The sequence below is a fragment of the Helianthus annuus genome, chromosome 10 (genome assembly GCF_002127325.2).
Source record: "Helianthus annuus cultivar XRQ/B chromosome 10, HanXRQr2.0-SUNRISE, whole genome shotgun sequence".
Classification (NCBI taxonomy): domain Eukaryota; kingdom Viridiplantae; phylum Streptophyta; class Magnoliopsida; order Asterales; family Asteraceae; genus Helianthus; species Helianthus annuus.
Window position 1 is genome coordinate 139,122,503 of NC_035442.2, and position 19,673 is coordinate 139,142,175.

The window sequence follows — 19,673 nt, forward strand, 5'->3', positions numbered from 1 at the left end:
TTTACAATTTGGTTTGTGTGGTGTCTGTGCAGTTATCTGGATGCTTAGTGATTGCGTGTAATGCTTGATTATTATTTGTGATTATTATTTGTGTAGTATTACATATAGTTTAATTAGAGTCTCTATCGCTTCACTCTTCTGTGGTTACTTGTCAAATTTCGGGACGAAATTTCTTTCAAGTTGGGGATGATGTGACAATCCGGATAATTAAGGTTAAAATTGCTTGAAATCCCACAACTTTTAGTGTGTATCTCTATGCTATCTGCCTATCTCGTGCATCACTTTATGATTGCGTATGTTTAACTGATTAACTATGCGGGAAATTGTTAAACGTTTTGTGTGTCGTTTGTCTGAGTTAGAAACGGAATGAGTTGGGCCGCGCATATTAGGGCCACCTATTCACACTTCATGATCTCGGCCCAATTCACATTTTATGCATTTTAATCTTGATCTTGGCCCACTTGTTAAATGTCATCTCGGCCCAACTATTGTGAAGATCCTTGATATCGGCCCACTTGTTTTAATTTGGCACTATAACTTAATATACGTAACTTCCTTTCAGGTTTCTCAATCACAACATAACAAACCCAACTGCTTCCATACATATGTGCGACAGGAGACCCCCCCCCCTTCACACTCGAAACCTTTCAATTCCATACCCTTGATTCTGGATAGTATATTAAACCTTTGTTATTAACTTGTTTGTTGTTCTTATTAATGACATGAATATGATCATATGTGATATTGTATGACTTAGTATTATTCATGAACACATGATAATTACCAATTGATTATTATTGATAAATTGTTAATGTAAACAGAATAGTTAGAATAGGTAAATGATTAATAAACGATGTAACAGTTGTAGTAATGGCCCAATAGATTTGCATATAATGGTTTGATAAAGAGGATAACTTTGAATAAGGAAATTGGCGGCCCATGTGTGTGTGTTTGTAGTCTTGACTATACTGACAACACCATTAAGATATGGACATGGTTTTATTATGAACATATATATGCTGTTGACTTAGTAATTAGTGTTTTGAAGTGATGTCTAGTCGATCATGCATGGTTAGATAGTTAGGGTGGGGTAACCTTGTGAATACAAAACTGAAAACAAAGGGGGGTCATGTGGTTAATAACGATTTGGGGTCTTTTGTATACGGGAGTTTGTCGTTAATCACAGGGTTATACAAGCCTATAGATGGTTACATGAATACTTGAATTTAGAATTATAATTCTGCTGAATCTTTGATGATAAATCGGACCATGTAGTAGGTTTTGAGTTTGTTGATTGATCTGATTTAAATGATAATGAATGAGTGTGTGATGAGCTGCTAGTTATTGTGACTCGAGCATGCAAATAAAAAAAAGATAGTTATTGTGACTTGTTTATGTAATTAATATCATTTAGAGTCTTAGGGTTAGATGGAATATAGTTTGGGGGCAAAAATTAATGAGCTAGGAGTCTTGGGTGGCGGGTGTCGTTTGGGTGAGGTTGAGACCCAATAAGAACCGGCCCACTTCACTTAACAGGATTATTGTCGGGCCACATTCAGGTTGGGGCCGAGGGAGTGACATTGGGTCGCTACACACAGTAAGGGAATTAATTAGTTTAGGGCCGCACATCCCTGATGGGTTGGGCCACACAACTTAAAATATTTCAGGTTTGGGCCTCGAAGTGAATAGGTAGTGGGTTAAAAGATTAAGTCCTACAATCTGTGTTGGGCTTAACTGCAACTGGGTCGCACAACGTAGGATTTCCGGTATGGGCTGCCAAGTTATGGCGAGCCTTAAACAGCATTAATACAAGATTTTGTAATCAAATAAATATTGAGTGATATGAATTATTGCCATTGTACGCATGTTCAATTGAATGAGGATTGGACTGTTACTATGTGTGATTGTGATATATGATCCTGTAACGTGAAAATACTTATGGCACGAATGCTCGTTGTAACTTGTGTGATAATACGTGCCATACCTGCTTACCACTTTTGGAATTTGTACAATGAATAAGTGAATTCTATGTAAACGAAACTGACTGTCATTGGAACTATATTAGGGTGTGGGTGTCCAACGATAAACAAGTAAATTAATCTTACCGAAACTAAGGTGAGTTCATCTCTCTTGAGCATGCGTCCCGGTGGTTGGGACAGTCTTTGGGTATCCCTGGGAGGGATAGGTTTTGGGTAACATGTTTGGGTATTCCTGAGAGGAATATATCTTGTTGTAAATCGGTAATGTTGGATAATATACTCATCCTATCACCTTTAAAGTCCCTCCGTGTTGTTTGGTTACCTGAGAGGTAACATGGTATTAGTTAGTAGCGCTACTAAGGTTTGGCAACCTCACCCCGTATCTGGGAGGACGGGTGTTGAACTAATGACCTAGTCATGACCAATGCTTTTATAGGAGCATTGGAGATAGGGCAATGTAAATCAGAAGCCGTCTTGTATTCGGAATATTATCAACATTAAATTCAATGGATTAACTAAACACTCGGTAATAGGGATGGGATTGGTACAGTACCCGTACCTATACCCGTACCAGTACCGAAAATACCGGTACCGAATTTGAACAAAACTAGGTACCAAATACCGTACCTAATATATAGGTACGGTACGGGTACGAGTACGGGTACTGGTACGGGTATTTTCGGTACAGTACCCGCTTGGTACCATTTTGTTTTTATTTACTTTTTGAGCACTTGTACGAGTACTAAATAGGTAAAATTGACATGAGTACCAATATAATACGAGTACCAAATAGGTAAAATTGGTACGAGTACCAATGCGATACGGGTACCATATAGGTAAAATCAATACGAGTACACTATAAATACCATAATATGAAATAAAACATAATACAAAAAAACTTTTAAAGGTATACATAGAATTCGGTACCAGTACTCGTTTTTACCCGTACCGTACCCGTACCAATACCCAAAGTACCGAATACCAAAATCAATAAAACTGGGTACCGATACATGTACCAAATACCTAAAATCGGTACGGGTACAGGTATGGGTACGGGTACGGTACGGGTACGAGTACGGGTACGAGTACGGGTATTTGGGAAAAAAAGCCCATCCCTACTCGGTAACCAACGTTTTCGTAAAACTATGAACTCACCAGCGTTGTCTGATACACTTGTTACATGCTCGCAGGTCGTTAGATATCTTGGATTTGGGGAACTTGCTGTCTGGAGTAGCTGGAGTGGTCATGGGTCGACTAGAGAGATTCATGTGATTGAATACTTGACACTATACATTGGTTTTGAAACAATTTAACTTTGGTTTACTATTTGCTTCCGTTGAACGTGTTGGTTTTCATGTAAACTTGTTGATGAAATTTTTCATAATAATTGGGGATTTTAATTATAAACTTGAATGGGTTCCATGTAATTAGTGGCTCGTTGTTGGTACGTCACACGCCTAACAGGGACATTCCCTAGGTGGTATTTTGCGGGTGTGACATTTTGGACGGCCGTGCGGATCAAGTGCATGGTAGTTTGCGGATCACGGATCGCAGGGTGGTGCATATCAGGTGCGGTCATGCGGATCGCAGTGTGCATGGTCGTGTGCCTCAGTTGCATGGCCGTGCACCACCTGCAGAATTTACCAAACTTTCTAGAATTTGCAGTTTGACCCCCAGAGTTTGATAATTCTATTATTTTATGCTAGAAACTCATAATTGAGTATGTTTTTAGGTATTCCAAGTGTATCAAAGTAGTGTGTGAATATAATGCACGTATAATTGACAATTTCAAGTATTTTAAGTGTCGGTTTTTGCGTATAAACATGTATTCGAGATTATAGCGTATAACACAAGTATGTAACATGTATAAGTATAAGAGTGAATTCCATTATGATCAAAGTCTCTGATTACAAGATTGGAAAGGAAATACGAGTACGATACGATTACATATTTCCAAAAATAGAAATACGAATACACATTCTAAATAAGGAAAGTATAAAGATGCAAAGCATTACATGGACGGTGGTGGTGGTGGATGGTGGACGTGGACGGTGAGTGGTGGTGGTGGACGGTGGTGGGTGGTGGATGGTGGTGATGGATGATGGTGGTAGACGGTGGTGGGTGGTGGACGGTGGTGGTGGGTAGTGGTGTTTAACCCTCTACAAACCTTAGAAGATCTTAAAAGTGGTTAGACCAAGTCTGCACCAAGAAGAGCTCGCGCAGACGTTTTTTAATAAAACGTATTCAGAAAAACAAACAGTCTGCAAATGACAATGTTTGCATGTGGTCTGCGCGGCGCAAACAGAAGAGCCTGCACAGATCTTTCTTAGAAAAAACAAACACCACCTAAGCAATTCTAAATGAAGCTATACATAGTTTATCGCCAAGTAAGGGTAAACATTAAATCCCTTTCAGTTCATGTATTCACTAAATTATGTAATTTACGCTATTTGAGTGTGTCTTAGTGGTGGATCTAGAAAACCCGCATAGGGCTCACGTTTCAAAAAAAGGGTAACGAAATCGGAAAAATGTCAAAGTTTTTCAAAATTTACACTACCGTCGGAACGTCAAGGGGTAACGGGGATTATCCTTGTAACACTATAGCTCCGCCCTTGCCTGTATGACTAGTTTATGAGGTTACGATATGCGGTTAAGTTTAAATAGCCTCATTGGATGAAGGGAGACCTAATATCGATATTTAGTTACTTTATTGTTTATACACGAATGATTTTAGCCAAAGCAAGGTCTATCATAAATCTTAATCAAGTTTTCTATATTATATTCATACTAGTAGGATTAATGCTAGCCAAATGCTATTATGAGACTAAGTGATTCCGTATTAGTTATGCTACTTTTGGGGCTATAATGAATTAAATTTTATTGTGGTGACCCATTAAGTAAACAGGAAGAGATCACCCAAATCCTTAAGAATGTATTCCCATTGGGGAAGTTGGTTAGGAATTCAAACTCCATTGAAGTCATCCAATAAATAAAAAATGATGATTCACTAGGAAGCAAATTTTGGGTCCAAGAAGTGATGTTGATAAGTGGAACTTGTGTACTGTATTATAATTAAGCTTATTATTTACACAATTGTTTAATTACCTTTTTTTAACGGAAAATTTTTTTAGTCTCTGTCGTTTGTGGGACTTGAACCTAAGACCCCCCCCCCCAAATTCAGGTGTTTAAAGACTCTGTTTTTGCTAAGGGACCACGTTGTACCTTAAATTCACATAAATTGATTTAAATCGAGGTATTTGGTAATGTGGTAAACATTACAATATTATTATCCTTTGTTTACGCATTTTTATAAGTAAATACTTAGTTATGAAAGTATTTTATAAAATTGGACTTAATGGACCAAACTACTTTACAATTCAAATAGCATGACACGACTTTGTGAAAACGTTTACCAAGTCATGTCTTTCTTTATCGTGAAAAATAAAGACATCACACAATCATATAGATGAGATTTAGCTGGCAATGTAGATGTATACTTATCAATATTATATTCATAAAATATCTTTAAGTAGGATTTCGATGTGCAATACATACTTTAAGATAATAAGAAGATGAAAGTTAAATATCTATATATACATATATTCTAAAGTTTAGTTATATGTTCTATTTTAAAACCAAAATTTATGGTTGTTTTAAATGAGTTCATTTACATATATCCCCCTCCTAAGATCATTTATTACATATATACCCAACCCATAAAATCAATTACATATTTCCCCCTTTTAAACCATACATATTACATATTTACCCATTTTATTAAAATCACTCCTATTGAATTACTATTTTACCCTTAATGAACTTATTAAATGATTATTACATTTTTCCCCTTTCTAATACCATTACTTACATATTTTATGATTTAATGTGTAATATAATTGTTTACAAATAAGATATTAACCTAATGATATGAATTCATTTTTTTATAAGCCCTGCCTATTTTTTTATAAGCTTCTGCCTCTGTTATGTGAAAATTGAAAGTTTTGCTTATATATAATACGTCATAGCTCTTAAGCATTATTTTTTTAAAGAAAACAATCATGCGACCATGGTTTAAAAATTTACTTTCGCTGTAAAACAGTTTTTTCAATATTATTTTGAATGTTTAAAACATGACAATTAGATGTCTGAAATAGCATTACACAAAAAAATGGAAATTTAGCTCCTGCTTCAAAACAATTAAAATGTTGATGATCGAACTAAGATTTAGGCTAAAGAAAAATTGATTACGACTTGAAAAAAACAAACGTATATTGTATAACAATATGTTTTTTTATATAAGATATTTTAGATAATCAATATTTTAACGTAAATTGTTAGTGTGGTTAACTAAAATTTAAATGTATAATGGGTCGGTTGTAAAAAATATATAAACTTAAACTTAACCAGTAACTAGATATGTAAAAAGGTCACTTGTTTTATAAAAAGGGTATGACAGTTTTTTTTTTCAAAGAAATATTTTAAAGATTTTATCACAACATATAGAGTATTGACTAGATTGATTTTGAAGTTAAGAGATAAGAAATTAAGAAAAAGGGTAAAAGGGTAATTTCATAAAGAAAGGGGGAAATATGTAATTGATTTTAAAGATCGGACAAATATGTAATAAGGGCTTTTAATAAGAGGATATATGTAAAAATTCCTTTTAAATGCACCAGCCTATAAGAATCCTATTAATTTCATTTAATTTACTTAATAATCACAAGTTACATTACTTTAATCATTTGGGTCAAAAACAATTCCAGTTTAATAATCACAAGTTACATTACTTTAATCATTTGTGTCAAAAATAATTCCACCAAAATAATTCCACAAACCCTAGATCATCTGATAATAACAATAAGAAGAAAGCTTCGGCCGCACACAAATCTCCGGTATTCGACTGCGATTGCTTCGATTATTACACGAACTATTGGTTCCGGTGGGACACGTCTGTTATCCGAGAGCTAATTCATCAAGTAATTGAAGCTATTGAAGAAACTTTACCAGTAGTGAACAGGTTAACTGTCGCGGCCGTAAACCTAACCAGAAGAAAGAGAAGGCGAGTCATCGGAGGTTCGCCGGAAAAGCTTTAAATCCTCCGCCAGAGGTTTCGGTTTCGCCTCCGTACGACATCTCATTAGTTTCGCCTCCGTACGACATCTCATTAGTTGCATCGTTTTGATTTTTCCCAGGAATTGTTTTGTTTCGATCTAAGTTTTTTGAGTTCGTTTCGGTAAGATCTTTTACGTTTTTTGTTTCGTTTTCAGTTTTTTTTAGTTTTGTGTAAATTTAGTTTCCTTTCCGGTTAGATTCGCTTTATTTGTTTTTTGTTCAGGTTCGGTTTTCATTTCAGCAACATTATTTGTCTCAGCTTATTTGTTTCGGTAAAATTATTCAGTTTGTATAGGTTCATTTCGGTCTGGTTTGTTTTTTGGTTCGTTTAGGTTTGGTTTCAGTTTCCTTGGTTTTCGCTTTTAGTTGGGTTCCATTTTTTATTTAGTCCCCGGTTCGCTTTCTATTGGCTCAAAACTATTTATGCGGATCAAGTTAAAAACATATATTCACATACACACACACGCGCGTGGTTAAGGTACGTTGCATAATCTATACATCTTGCTTTAAACAGAAGTAGGTGCAACCCGTAAACGAATTGGAGGTTCAATATTATGTTCGTTTATTTTCGTTCATTTATGTTCGATGATTGACTTTCGTTTATGTCTGTCCTCTCTCTTATTTGCGTTCGTTTGTAACCATTCTTTATTTTCATTTGAATGTTCGTTTAAATTTATACATTACTAATATTCATTTGAAATAGTTTTCATATTATCAAACCATTTGTTTACTTTTAAAAATTTGGATGTAATGATAGTGGTAGAATATTGACTTCCACCATGCTGGTAAAATTAACACAGTTTTACAACCCACCAACCCGATTACTACTCGCCTGCCTATTTAAATAAATGGGTTAAATAAGTAATGAACCGCATTCAGGTTACATGGATTTAAGCGTGACGGAGTTAGACTTGCATGGAGTTTTCCTACATATTTTGATAGGTCTGTTTGAATTTGCATATAAAAAATAATTATCTGAATATGATTTATTTCAACTTCAACTTTCAGTAAACAATTTCTAAGTTTAGCTATATCTTATATTTAAAATCAAAATTTATGGTTGCTTTAAATGCATTACAATTAACTTTAATTAAATAGTACCAGCCTTTATGACCATGTTTAATCAATGAGCCTCTTCCTTTTCTCCATATATTAATGTTTAAGTTAGGGTTTATAGACTTTTCATAACAATTCACCTTAAAGGATTGATTGGTTATTAGATAACTAATACTTAATATTACAATTAACTTTAATGAAATAGTACGAGCCTTTATGACCATGTTTAATCAATGCGGCTCTTCCTTTTCTCCATATATTAATTGAAATAGCTCTAGCACGGGATTTCTGGACTCTGAGATACACTACCAGTTTAGCAAATGGTAGTCTTGAGGTAAGTTTATTGTACCATTGACGGTTCACCATTATCTTTAGAAATTTACTTCTAATGTATATGTTGCTTCTTTAAATAACTGATAAATAGAGGCGAAACGAGTTGGTTAACGGGTATTAAAACAACATCACATGACTATAAGCACAATGACAATTGTCACAAATAGAGGACTACATTGTACCTATGCGTCAACTAAAAATAAAATTTAATTAAATGGACTAAACAACTACATTAAGTTTGAGACCAGGGTAAAAATCTAAAACATCATTTTTGTTTATTTTTTTACTTTTATAACCAGATGTGTTGCAGGCATCTGAAAATGTTACCCTGGAGTCGGTACACAAGATTGGCAAGCTGGAGTGACATACGTGTCCAGATAACACTTTTTAAGTCCTGCATACCCTATTTATTAAGTATTGGGTTAATTGTAATAAATTTTAGTAAATAAATATATAGATTATATAACTAAACACTTGAAGAACTGTTAGGATTTGTTAATTTTATTGGTTTATAAACTGCTTTCTGATCTATAAAAGGGAACAAAACCTGCAATTTGACTTTTAGATGTTAAAACTAAATTTATATGTGTATGTGTATGTAGTATAATATGTATATATATATATATATATATATAACATCTATTTTACACCATTTAAAACACAATGAAAAAGAAAAAATAAAAAAATTGAAAACTGTGACGTCTTTTGAAGAGGATTGAGAAACCACACGTCCATAGATTTGAAGTTTTGTGAGACCACATGTGGTGGGGCGCAAACCTCTCTCAAAGCGTCTTAAAAACGTGGGGGAACACTGTACCCTCGGGTGTTTTGGGCCTTTTTTGACTGGTGGTGCTACCACAAAGCGCCGAATGAGGAGTGGGCTTTGGTCAAAATAACCATGGTCAAACGGCTAACTTTAAAAAAAAACCCGGTTTTTGTTTTAAAAATCTATACTATATTCGCACTTTCGTACCGTGTCACGCACTATTTATATCAGTCGTCGTTCCAGGAAAAAACAATAACTATTATGCATGTCGTGCATCGCACGGGTATTCCCCTTAGTATGAATTAAAAGTGAAGAAAGCTGCAAAAATACAAGAATATAATGACAAAAAATCCTCAAATTATATTTTGTAAACATCATAATGGTATTTAGATCGTATATTAACGATCTTAGCAAAGTGATGTACATTCTGATAGATAGATAGATAGATAAAAAGTGCTTAAATATCATATTTTGAAGCGTTCTATTTTAAATATTAGAAAATTGTGCGTCACATCTTTTAAGTACTCTTTCTTCAAATCTTGTGGTTCTACAACTTCCAAACAAGATTACAGGTTTATCATGTCCTATCTTTTCCAATTGGCAATTTAAGTAACGAGAGTGAGGTTTCCTTTGCAAGAAGATAAGGGTAGATGAGAATTTTGGTGCTATAAATAGCTATTAATCTAATTTTAAGAATGGTAATTTAGATGTTTTATGTGTTTGGGGTTTTATGTTTTATATGATCTATCATCGTATAGGACTATAGGTTTGTTTGTTAATCGGATCTCGATTAAAGCAGTTTTAAACCCGAATCCGTCATAAAAATAATTTAAAAATTAAAAACATATACCGCTAATTTAAAACATGACACAAAATTACTTTATTTTCGTATGGATATGTGTAATGTTAAAAATTAAAAAGCTAGAAATTAATAATTAATAAATTGGTTAACAAAGCTTTGAAAGGAAAAAAAAAGCAAAAATAAACTTGAAAATTTGGTTCATTCACTAATCCTGTATGCCATTTCAACTGGTCCGCAACAAAACCGGCCAACCAAAAAAAGTTGGTTTAAGAGTAAACTTAAAAAATTATTTAGGCTGGGGGATGTGATATAAAGCCCCTAGAGGTTTTATCACGTCATATTAGCGTCATGTTACATAGGGGGCTTTAAAGCCTCTCTTTTTAACTTGCATGTAATGGTTTAAAGCCCACTATTAAACAAAATACAAAAAAAAAATAAAGAGCAAAAAATTTGATTGGTTGAAAAGAATAGGCCCCACCTGCACCCCTCTTTAGCGCTCGTTACTGCAATGAAACCCTCTCCATGCCCCCCCTCCCCTCCCCACCATTGGCGCCCAGGTGGTGGCTATGTGGAGGGAGCTAAAAATTGTGATTTGGCCAGGGGCGCTATACCACACCCTCTGGCCTTATAAAGTTCAATCTTTTTTAGAATCGGATCAAAATGGAATCCGTCTACATGCTATCCACGCTCTTTTCCATTCCAGTCCGATTCTAAGAGCATCATTAATGCAATGGGTCATCGGATGGACCCATGCCACATTAGGCTACCCAAGCTCCTTCTCCAAAAACCATTGATTTCTTTTTCCAAAAGTCAAAATCACTCCACAACCCTCTCCTCCCCTCTCACATTTTTTTTTAAACGACCAACAAAACACATTTTATTACAAATAGACCAACCAGCAAGACACTAAAAGCTTCGGTCCTTGGCCAAGGATCAAACACTCATTCATGTCTTCCACATATTCCCTATACAACATCTTCTTATCTCTCTTTCACATATACGGTTCTTGGCTTTACAAACCTTAGTTACCGATGCTTCAAGAACAATGGGTTTTTTAATGTTTAATTTTAAACAATTTTATATTATTTTCATATTGTTGTGAATATTTATATGTGTTTGCATATAAACCTCGAATAAAACAATTATTTTGTATTAAACCCATAACATAATGTCATGGTCTTTTTTTGTAATATTTAATACTAAGTATTATTACTATTATTAGTATTAGTACTATTGATTAAAAATGAAGTGAAGTAACGATGACTTGCATAATGCAAGTGAATTTGTTGGTCTATCATCACTAGTGTCGGCGGTAAGACTGCGGTAGAACCCACCACCAACGTGAAAGTCCGTTCGGTATTATTGTCATGTTTTTCATTTAAGTTGGTCTTTATTTTCATTTTTTTCTTAATTTTGATTATTAAATAATCAATACTTATCAAACTAAACCAAGTATACTTGCTAAGAAAAACTTTCTCCGACTCATGATACTAAGATTTCAAAAAGTTATGATATGTATTGGCAAAAGTGTTAAGAAAAAGTGAATAACTAAATCACAATCGAAATAACCGAAAAATCAAACCGATATAACCATACTTATTAACAAACTGATGGTTCGGTATGATATTTGATAACTGGTTTCTATTGTTTGGTTTTTATCATACATCCGAAATAATCGAACCGACATTAAAACCATTTAAGGTTTTTCATTTTATTTTTATAAATATATATGTCGAAAATATATCGTTATTATTTTTTTAAACCAACTTACTCTTAAATATATACATAGGGAGAGGTTCAACTAAGAATTTAATCTTCCCTAAGTTTCCTAAGAAGCAATCTTGAGCTTATATGTGGCAATCTCATTAATTTAGATGGAAGGGTAATATTGGAAAATGCAAATTTCAAACAGATCTGTACTTAGTTTTAATCACACGATTTTCATTCCTTCTTTCATATTTTTCATTCATTCATTCATTGAGCTTCATCATCTGACCAATTTCATCGAGATCGTTTTCATCTAAATCAATCGCAAATCTCAATCTCAATCCTGCTGAATCGTTGATCGTTTTCATCGATTTGCCGGTACCTGCGAGATTGAGATCAATCCTGCTGAATCGTTCATCGTTTTCATCGATTTGCTGGAACCCTAGCTCCTCTGTTCATTCATTGATTTGCTGATTTATCCTCCTCTATTTTAATGATGTCTACTACTGTCGATGGTAAAATACCTTCTAGTTTTAATTTCATCTACTTTTTAGGTTTTTAGTTTTGATCTAAGTTGTGCTGGTTTTTATTTAAAAGTGTAGTTCTGAAGTTGTGCTGGTTTTTTGAAGTTGTGCTGGTTTTTATATTACATCATATTTTAAAGTGTAGGTTTGTAAAGTTGTGCTGATATCTTTATTTTGTGCTAGTTTGTCTGGTAAAGTTGTGCTTGTTTTTTGTGCTGGTTTATTGTAAAGTTTGTGCTGATATCTTTTATTTGTTCTGGTTTTTTGATTTGTTCAGGAGTTCGTATCTGTCCAACTAGTGGTAATCAGTATTATACTCCTATTGTTCCAGATTCTTCCAAACCTGTAGTTGGTATGCATTTCCAGTCAATTGATTCTGCCTTTAATTTCTATAAGAAGTATGCTAAGTTATCTGGGTTTGAGGGTCGAAAGCATACTCAATCTTCAAAAAATGGTGTTGTGATTAGAAAGTACTTTGTTGGTGCGAAAGAGGGTTCAGCGACATCCTGTGTTGTTGACACGGTAAATGATAGTGTTGGTGCTGATAAAAAGTTAAATGACCGAAGGAGGAGACCTTCTAAACGTACCGGATGTAAGGCACACATCCGTATGTCTTTAACTCCAAAAAATACTTATAGAATTTCTCATGTATTTGAGGAGCATAATCATTCTTTTGTTGATGAAGAGGATTATCCTCTTTTAGCTTCGTCTAGAAAGTTGACATTCACTGAAGAGCAACTGCTTTCTGATTTTTCTGGGATGAATATTGGTCCAGTTAGGGCATTCAACCTTATGAGAAAGATTCGTGGTGGATTTGATAAGGTTGGAGTGACGTCTACTGATTGTAAAAATTTTAAAAGAGATATTAATTTGTTCATTGGAGAGTTTGATGTGGACATGGCTGTCCAACGTCTTATGAAGAAGAAGCTGTATTTGCCGAATTTTTCTTGTGAATTTTATTGTGATGAAAAAGGTGCTCTTGCTGGATTATTTTGGGCTGATGAAGAAATAAAACTGAATTATGAGGTCTTTTGGGATGTTATGTCTTTTGATGCTACGTTCCGTACGAACAGGTATTTTATTCACTTTTTGTAGATCATTTATTCATATTTTTATTAAACTAGCACAATTCAGCAAGCAGTTGTAATATAATCAATTCAATTTTTAGGTATGACTTGGTATTTGTTCCGTTCACTGGAATCGATAATCATCATCACAATGTCACGTTTGCTGGTTCTTTGTTAGCATCTGAAACTGCTGAATCATATAAATGGCTTCTTCAAAGTTTTTTGAAGGCTTTTGGTGTTGCACCTAAGGTGGTTGTGACTGATCAGGACGCTGCAATGAAAATTGCCATCCGAGATGTTTTCCCAGATACCAGACATCGTTTGTGTATGTGGCATATAATGATCAAAGTTTCTGAAAAGGTAACTTTCTTAAACCAGCACACTTTTAGCATATAAACCAGCACACTTTAAACAATCCATTTAAACCAGCACACTTTAGCATATAAACCAGCACACTTTAAACAATCCATTTGAACCAGCACACTTTAGCATATAAACCAACACACTTTTAAACCAGCACACTTTGGCATATAACTCAGCACACTTTTAAACCAGCACACTTTCTTTAAACCATCACAGTTTAAGCATCATAGTTTAAGTTTATACATCAACTAGCACACTTTAACATATAAACCAGCACATTTTAGGATTTGTTTGCTGTTTTAATATACTAATTATTTTTTTTGTTATAGGTTGGTACTGAGCTATCACAAGATGAGGTTTTTAAAGATGATATATGTGCTGTTGTATGGACTGATGCTCTTGAACCAACACAGTTTGAGACACAATGGTGTGATTTAATGATTAAGTACAACCTTACTAGTAACAGCTGGCTGTCTGATATGTACAACCTCAGATCAGATTGGATTCCTGCATACTATCGTCATGAACATATGTCCGGTCTTATGCGTACAACATCTAGGTCTGAGAGTGAAAATCATTTTTTTGGTCAATTAACCAACACAAAATTGTCATTAGTTGAGTTTTTGAGCCATTTTGATACTGCAATGGAATCTCAGAGGTTTAAGCGCAGCAAACGTGATCATGATACCAGATACACACAACCTGCCATGAAAACCAATTATGAATTGGAACTGGAAGCTGTAAAGATTTATACTCGGGGGATATTTTTTGATGTTCAAGAAGAAATTCGACTTGCTTGCAAGAATTGTATGTGTAGGCGTGAAGAAGAAGTTGGTGATTCAATTAAGTTTTATATTCTACAGGTCAATCTTCCCGGCCTTCATGAGGTATTTATTTATACCTTTTAGTAGCACAAACATGTTCTGCTTTTTACAATACATTTTAAGTAGCACAGTGATTTATATTTACAATTAGAATTTTACATATATAAACCAGCACACTTTGTTATAAACTAGCACAATATAAGCATTTGTTATTTGTGTAGGTTCTTTTTACTCCTAAGGATATGGTAATTAAATGCAGCTGCAACCGATATGAGCAGTATGGTTTGCTATGTAGGCATGCCTTTTGTGTTCTTCGTCTTTGTGGTATAAAGGAGTTCCCTAAAAAATATGTTATGGGGCGTTGGACAAGAGATGTTGTTCCAAAAAAGACAAAAGTTTCGAGTTTTGATCAAAATGCTGCTGGTAATCAAGTTGAACGTGCTTCCAGCATTGTGCGTGAGATAATGACTGCAACTGAACATATTGTTAACCGTCTTGTTACAAATATGGACCTGTTATCGTTGTATAGAGACCAAGTGATCGAGTCGAAGTTGAAGGTTGATTCTGCTGACCTTCCTGCAGAATCACTTGACAAGAATGCAAGATTAGCTAATATTCTTCATGCTGATCAGCCATGTTCATCGTCTTCTGCTACCATTCTTCCACCTAGTGGTATTAGAAACAAGGGGTGTGGTTCAAACAAACGCTTAAAGTCTTTTCGTGAGGTATCATCTTCAAGAATATCAAAGAAAACTAAAACTAGAGGTTGTTTGATATGTGGAGGTCATGGACATAATAGTCGGACTTGTAAGATGAAGACTACTGTTGCTGATTCCCAGAAGAGCAGTTAGTCGTGTGTCTTGGAAATCATGATATTTGGATTTGTTATTTTTTTCATTTCAGTTTGGATTTCTTGTATTCTTATTATGTTTACAACATTCAACCAGCACATTATTAGTTTTTGTTGATTTGTAAATGCAATTGTCAAGAATTTGATTTTTCAACATTCAATATACTGTTTAAAACCAGCACAATTTTAAACTTTGTTCTTTAAAACCAGCACAATTATAAAACCAACACAATTTTAAACTTTCTTCTATGAAACCATCACATATTGTCATAGTGAAACCAGCACAATATTAATTGTATGAAACCAGCACAATTTTAAACTTCTTCTATGAAACCATCACATATTGTCATAGTGAAACCAGCACAATTTTAAACTTCTTCTATGAAACCATCACATATTGTCATAGTGAAACCAGCACAATTATAAAACCAGCACAATTTTAAACTTCTTCTATGAAACCATCACATATTGTCATAGTGAAACCAGCACAATATTAATTGTAAAACCAGCATAAAATTAACTTTCCTAATATAACTGTTAAAGCAGTACAATGTAATTGTTAAACCAGCAGCATATTAATTGTTAAACCAGCACAAAATATTACAGACAACTACCAAACTAATGTTATATTGTTCAACCAACACAATCAATATTTCTTGTTCAATCTGTCATTGATTTTCTTTTCCGCATTTTTCTTGCATTCCTCTTTCTTTTCAGGCTCCATCTTCTCATACTTCTCTAACAGTTCCATCATTTCACCTTTCGCTAAGTTGATGTCGGATAAAAGTATTTTGCTTAAATACTTGTATCTCAGTTCAACCAACTCTTTGTCTTGTTCCGGTGACTCTTTCGACAGCCCACTATCCCATTCCTTCTTGCTCACATGCTTCCCTGTGTATGTCTCCATGTGTCTCATTGCAAAGACACCACAATCTACAAAGTTCTTTTCCGTTTGCCACGACATTTTCATTATTTCTGGTTCCAAGGGCGACATCTTTGGGTGCATTGTTGGGTATTCAACTTCAAGGTAATCACATACAATTTCTTTCTGTAATTTGAAAATTTTCAAAATCAAAATCCCTAAGCATCACAAATATAATTAAAATAAACAGCACAGAATTAATGGGCATCAATATATTACCACTCTTTTAGCACGTGCCATTTTTTGTGCTTTTGCTTTCCCTTTCATGTTGTCTATAATCTTGATGGCTTCTCCCTTGAAATCAAAACATACAATGTAGTAGTGCTTGTTTTGTAGTATTGGAATGAACAACATGTCCACTTTCCTAATAGTTCCAAACTCGGTAGTCATCAATGTCGCGGCAATGTTTTCTCTGAAATTTTGTGTGCAGGTCTTTTTGTCCAGTTTTGGTTTGAAATTGTTTTCTCCCTGCACAGAAACCAGCACAATGTGTTATAAACCAGCACCAGCACGATGTGTTATGAACCAGCACAATAATAGCATTTCATATATTAGACTAACCAGCTATTAATAAAACATTAATATTTCAAAACCAGCACAATGTGTAATAATCCAGCACATTTTGTTAAATGTGCTTTTTCTAATCTGTTATTAAAACCAGCACATATTAGAAAACATACCAGCATGTTGCATGGGCAGAAAACTCTTGCCGGTGAACCTTTGCTTCTGTAGACCTCTTCACTGTTTAGTACCAATGACCAAGCTGTTAGGACTTGGACATGTATGTATAAGTTCGGGTGAAGCGACTCCAGAAATACCCTTGAAAGGTTTGTGCTAAATGCTGTCTCAAATATAAACACCCTGCATTATTGTAATACACATTAGTTTAAATACTTATTTTTATCCAATTAAGATTTTGTTGGTTTTTATACTTACCAGGGGTCGTCAACTGTCGAGAACATCCATTCGGCTATCCTTACTTCAATTTTTTCAGTTTTTGTTTTTATTTGTACAACTCGCTGCATATATGGTGAACATAAAGGTTCGGCAGGGTGAGTTGTACGTTTGCTTTTCTTCTGGTCTCCGGCGTTTAGGTCTTCACCTATGAATTCTTGTTTTTCACTGTCTTTTTTGGTTTCCTTTTCTGGTGTTTTAAAAACCTCTCCTTGCTGTGCTGGTTGACCAGCAGCCTCATTTCCTTCTTTCTTTGCTGGTTGACCAGCAGTGTCACTTTCTCCCTTTGGTGGTTCATTAGCATCTTCACCTCCTTTCTTTGTTGTTTCCCCATCAGGTTTACCATCTTTAGCCTTTTCTCCACCTGCATCCTTTTCTTCTTCACCACCAACTCCATGATCAGCACCATCTTTTTTGCTGCTTGCTACTTGTTCTGCCTTTTCTATTTCTTTTATAACCTCTGGCCACATTGAACTGGTGATTCTGAAAGGAGTTGAATCAAATTGTGAGACCACCATTTTTTTTTTGTGATTGGGTAAGTTTAACTTCATTCCCTTCTTCCTTTTCATTCCCTCCTTCTGTCTTCTCTCCACTTCCTCCTTTTTTCTTTTCTTCATTCCCTGCTTCTGATTCTTGCTTCTCGAAATTGTACTTTTCACCATATACTACCAATCTTTTTCTCCACTCATCCACAGCATCCACAACCTCATCACCTCTGTACTTTGTTAAACATTTTGTAATCATTTCGTGTGTTTCTTTGACATGCATGTCCAGCTCTTTTGTTTTGGATTTTATCAGACAAATCCATTCCTGAAAAGATAACCAGCACATTCTTTTTATAAAGTAGCACAAATTGTAAAAGTAGCACATTTCAAACTAGCACAGTTTTACAATCCATTTAAACCAGCACACTTTAGCATATAAATCAGCACAATTTCACATTCCAAATTCTAACATTAAACTAGCACAATTTAACATTCCAAACACTAAATGTCATAAAAGTAGCACATTTTTCAACAAATGTCATAAAAGTAGCACATTTTTTCAATAACCATCTAAACCAGCACTTTTTTCAGTAATACTACAGATAAACACAATAAAATAGAATTTACCACTCCACTTGTTGGATTTGTAGGTGGAATTTGTGAGAGTTTTTCCTGGGATTGTGGAATGTCCAAACTTTGTGTAATGTCTAGAGATTCTGGGAAGTCAATAAAGTAATGATTTCTAGCTTCATCAGTTTCCTTTGAGATTTTTTGATATGTGGATAGAGGTTGTTCAGCTGGTGCTTTTTTCTTCATCTTCAGTTTTACCTTCAAATTCTTTCGTTTTTCATTTTCTTCTGTTTCACCAGTTGTTGCTGCTTTCAAACTTGTTTTCTTCTTACTCTTCACCACCTTTTGAGTAGGTGTTTGTGTTGTCAAGGTGAGTTTCTGTGCTGGTTTCCCATCTTTTTTACTTCTCTTTCTTTTATTGCTTTCCACCACCGGACCAAGCTTTTTAATTGTATCATTTTTATGATACATTACAGCTGGTATCATCTTCTGTGTTGGATTTGTTCTTTGGTATGTATCATGAGCATAAACCAACTGATTGATTTACAAGTTAGTTTTTGTTATTATGTTTGATAAAAAACAATAAATATAGATCATTTTTAGATAACTACAACATACCACTAGAAATGTTATCGGTCCGATGTAATGTGCTGCTTTAGATTGGAACCAACTTGTTGTCTTTCTGTTCAAGCAGTCGATCACGTAGCTGCACCAGTCAACATCCTTAATATCTACATCAGGTTGCAATGTTGTAAGGAATTTCATGTTGACGCTGCCACCGTGTGTGAGCTCTGCCATTATTGAGTTGAACATTACAAGAAAGTTCAGTTGAAATAGCCTTCCACTCTCCTTCTGTTCTTTCACAACATGAATAATATGATGCATTTTTGGCAGTTCATCATCAATTTCAAATTGATTTCTAAACTCTGCAACAACTGGATCACTCATTGATGGTTTACTCAACTCCTTAACCTTCACTTTACCCATTGGTATGCCAAGAACTTCTTGTACTAGGTTAGGTGTTATCACTACATTATGTGTACCTAGATTCAGTGTGTTGATTGTAGGTTCATAATTGTTAGTGAGCCAGTATCCCAGATCAGTTGGTATATTTGTTATATCAAAGTTCTTCATGCTTTCAAATCCCATGTTATCTACTTCTGCTTTCTGTTCGTCAGATAACACTTGCATGAATTGAGCAAGGTTTTTTGGGCTGTTCCTGATTCTAATTCTTTTTTTCTTATCAAATTCCTTGAAAAGTGTTGATCGTATAGGTTCAACGTTTGTGGCAACAGCTTTTAGTGCTGTTTTTTGTTTCTTTTCCGGTTGTTCGAAGTCACTGTCTGATGAGCCTGCAAG

The 19,673-nt window shown here is 34.6% G+C and overlaps 1 protein-coding gene and 1 long non-coding RNA gene across 2 annotated transcripts; both read left to right on the forward strand.

The window, feature by feature from the left end:
- Positions 1 to 12,036: 12,036 nt before the first annotated feature.
- Positions 12,037 to 12,698, forward strand: LOC110882615. Its single transcript, XR_002560148.1, has 2 exons — positions 12,037 to 12,270; positions 12,557 to 12,698. It is a non-coding gene; the product is annotated as an uncharacterized LOC110882615 (long non-coding RNA).
- A 620-nt stretch (positions 12,699 to 13,318) lies between these two features.
- LOC110885740 (protein FAR1-RELATED SEQUENCE 5-like) lies at positions 13,319 to 15,503 on the forward strand. Its single transcript, XM_022133447.1, has 4 exons — positions 13,319 to 13,352; positions 13,448 to 13,706; positions 14,039 to 14,596; positions 14,755 to 15,503. The coding sequence occupies exons 1-4, from the start codon at positions 13,321 to 13,323 to the stop codon at positions 15,382 to 15,384; spliced, it is 1,479 nt and encodes a 492-aa protein (XP_021989139.1). The 5' UTR covers positions 13,319 to 13,320; the 3' UTR covers positions 15,385 to 15,503.
- Positions 15,504 to 19,673: the final 4,170 nt, after the last annotated feature.

Bases quoted from the DNA above. Each gene is read 5' to 3' on its own strand.
- LOC110885740 (XM_022133447.1), top strand. From the start codon at position 13,321: ATGTCTTTTGATGCTACGTTCCGTACGAACAG. The intron at 13,707-14,038 runs GTAACTTTCTTA...TTTTTGTTATAG, and splicing joins TGATCAAAGTTTCTGAAAAG to GTTGGTACTGAGCTATCACA. The intron at 14,597-14,754 runs GTATTTATTTAT...TTATTTGTGTAG, and splicing joins ATCTTCCCGGCCTTCATGAG to GTTCTTTTTACTCCTAAGGA.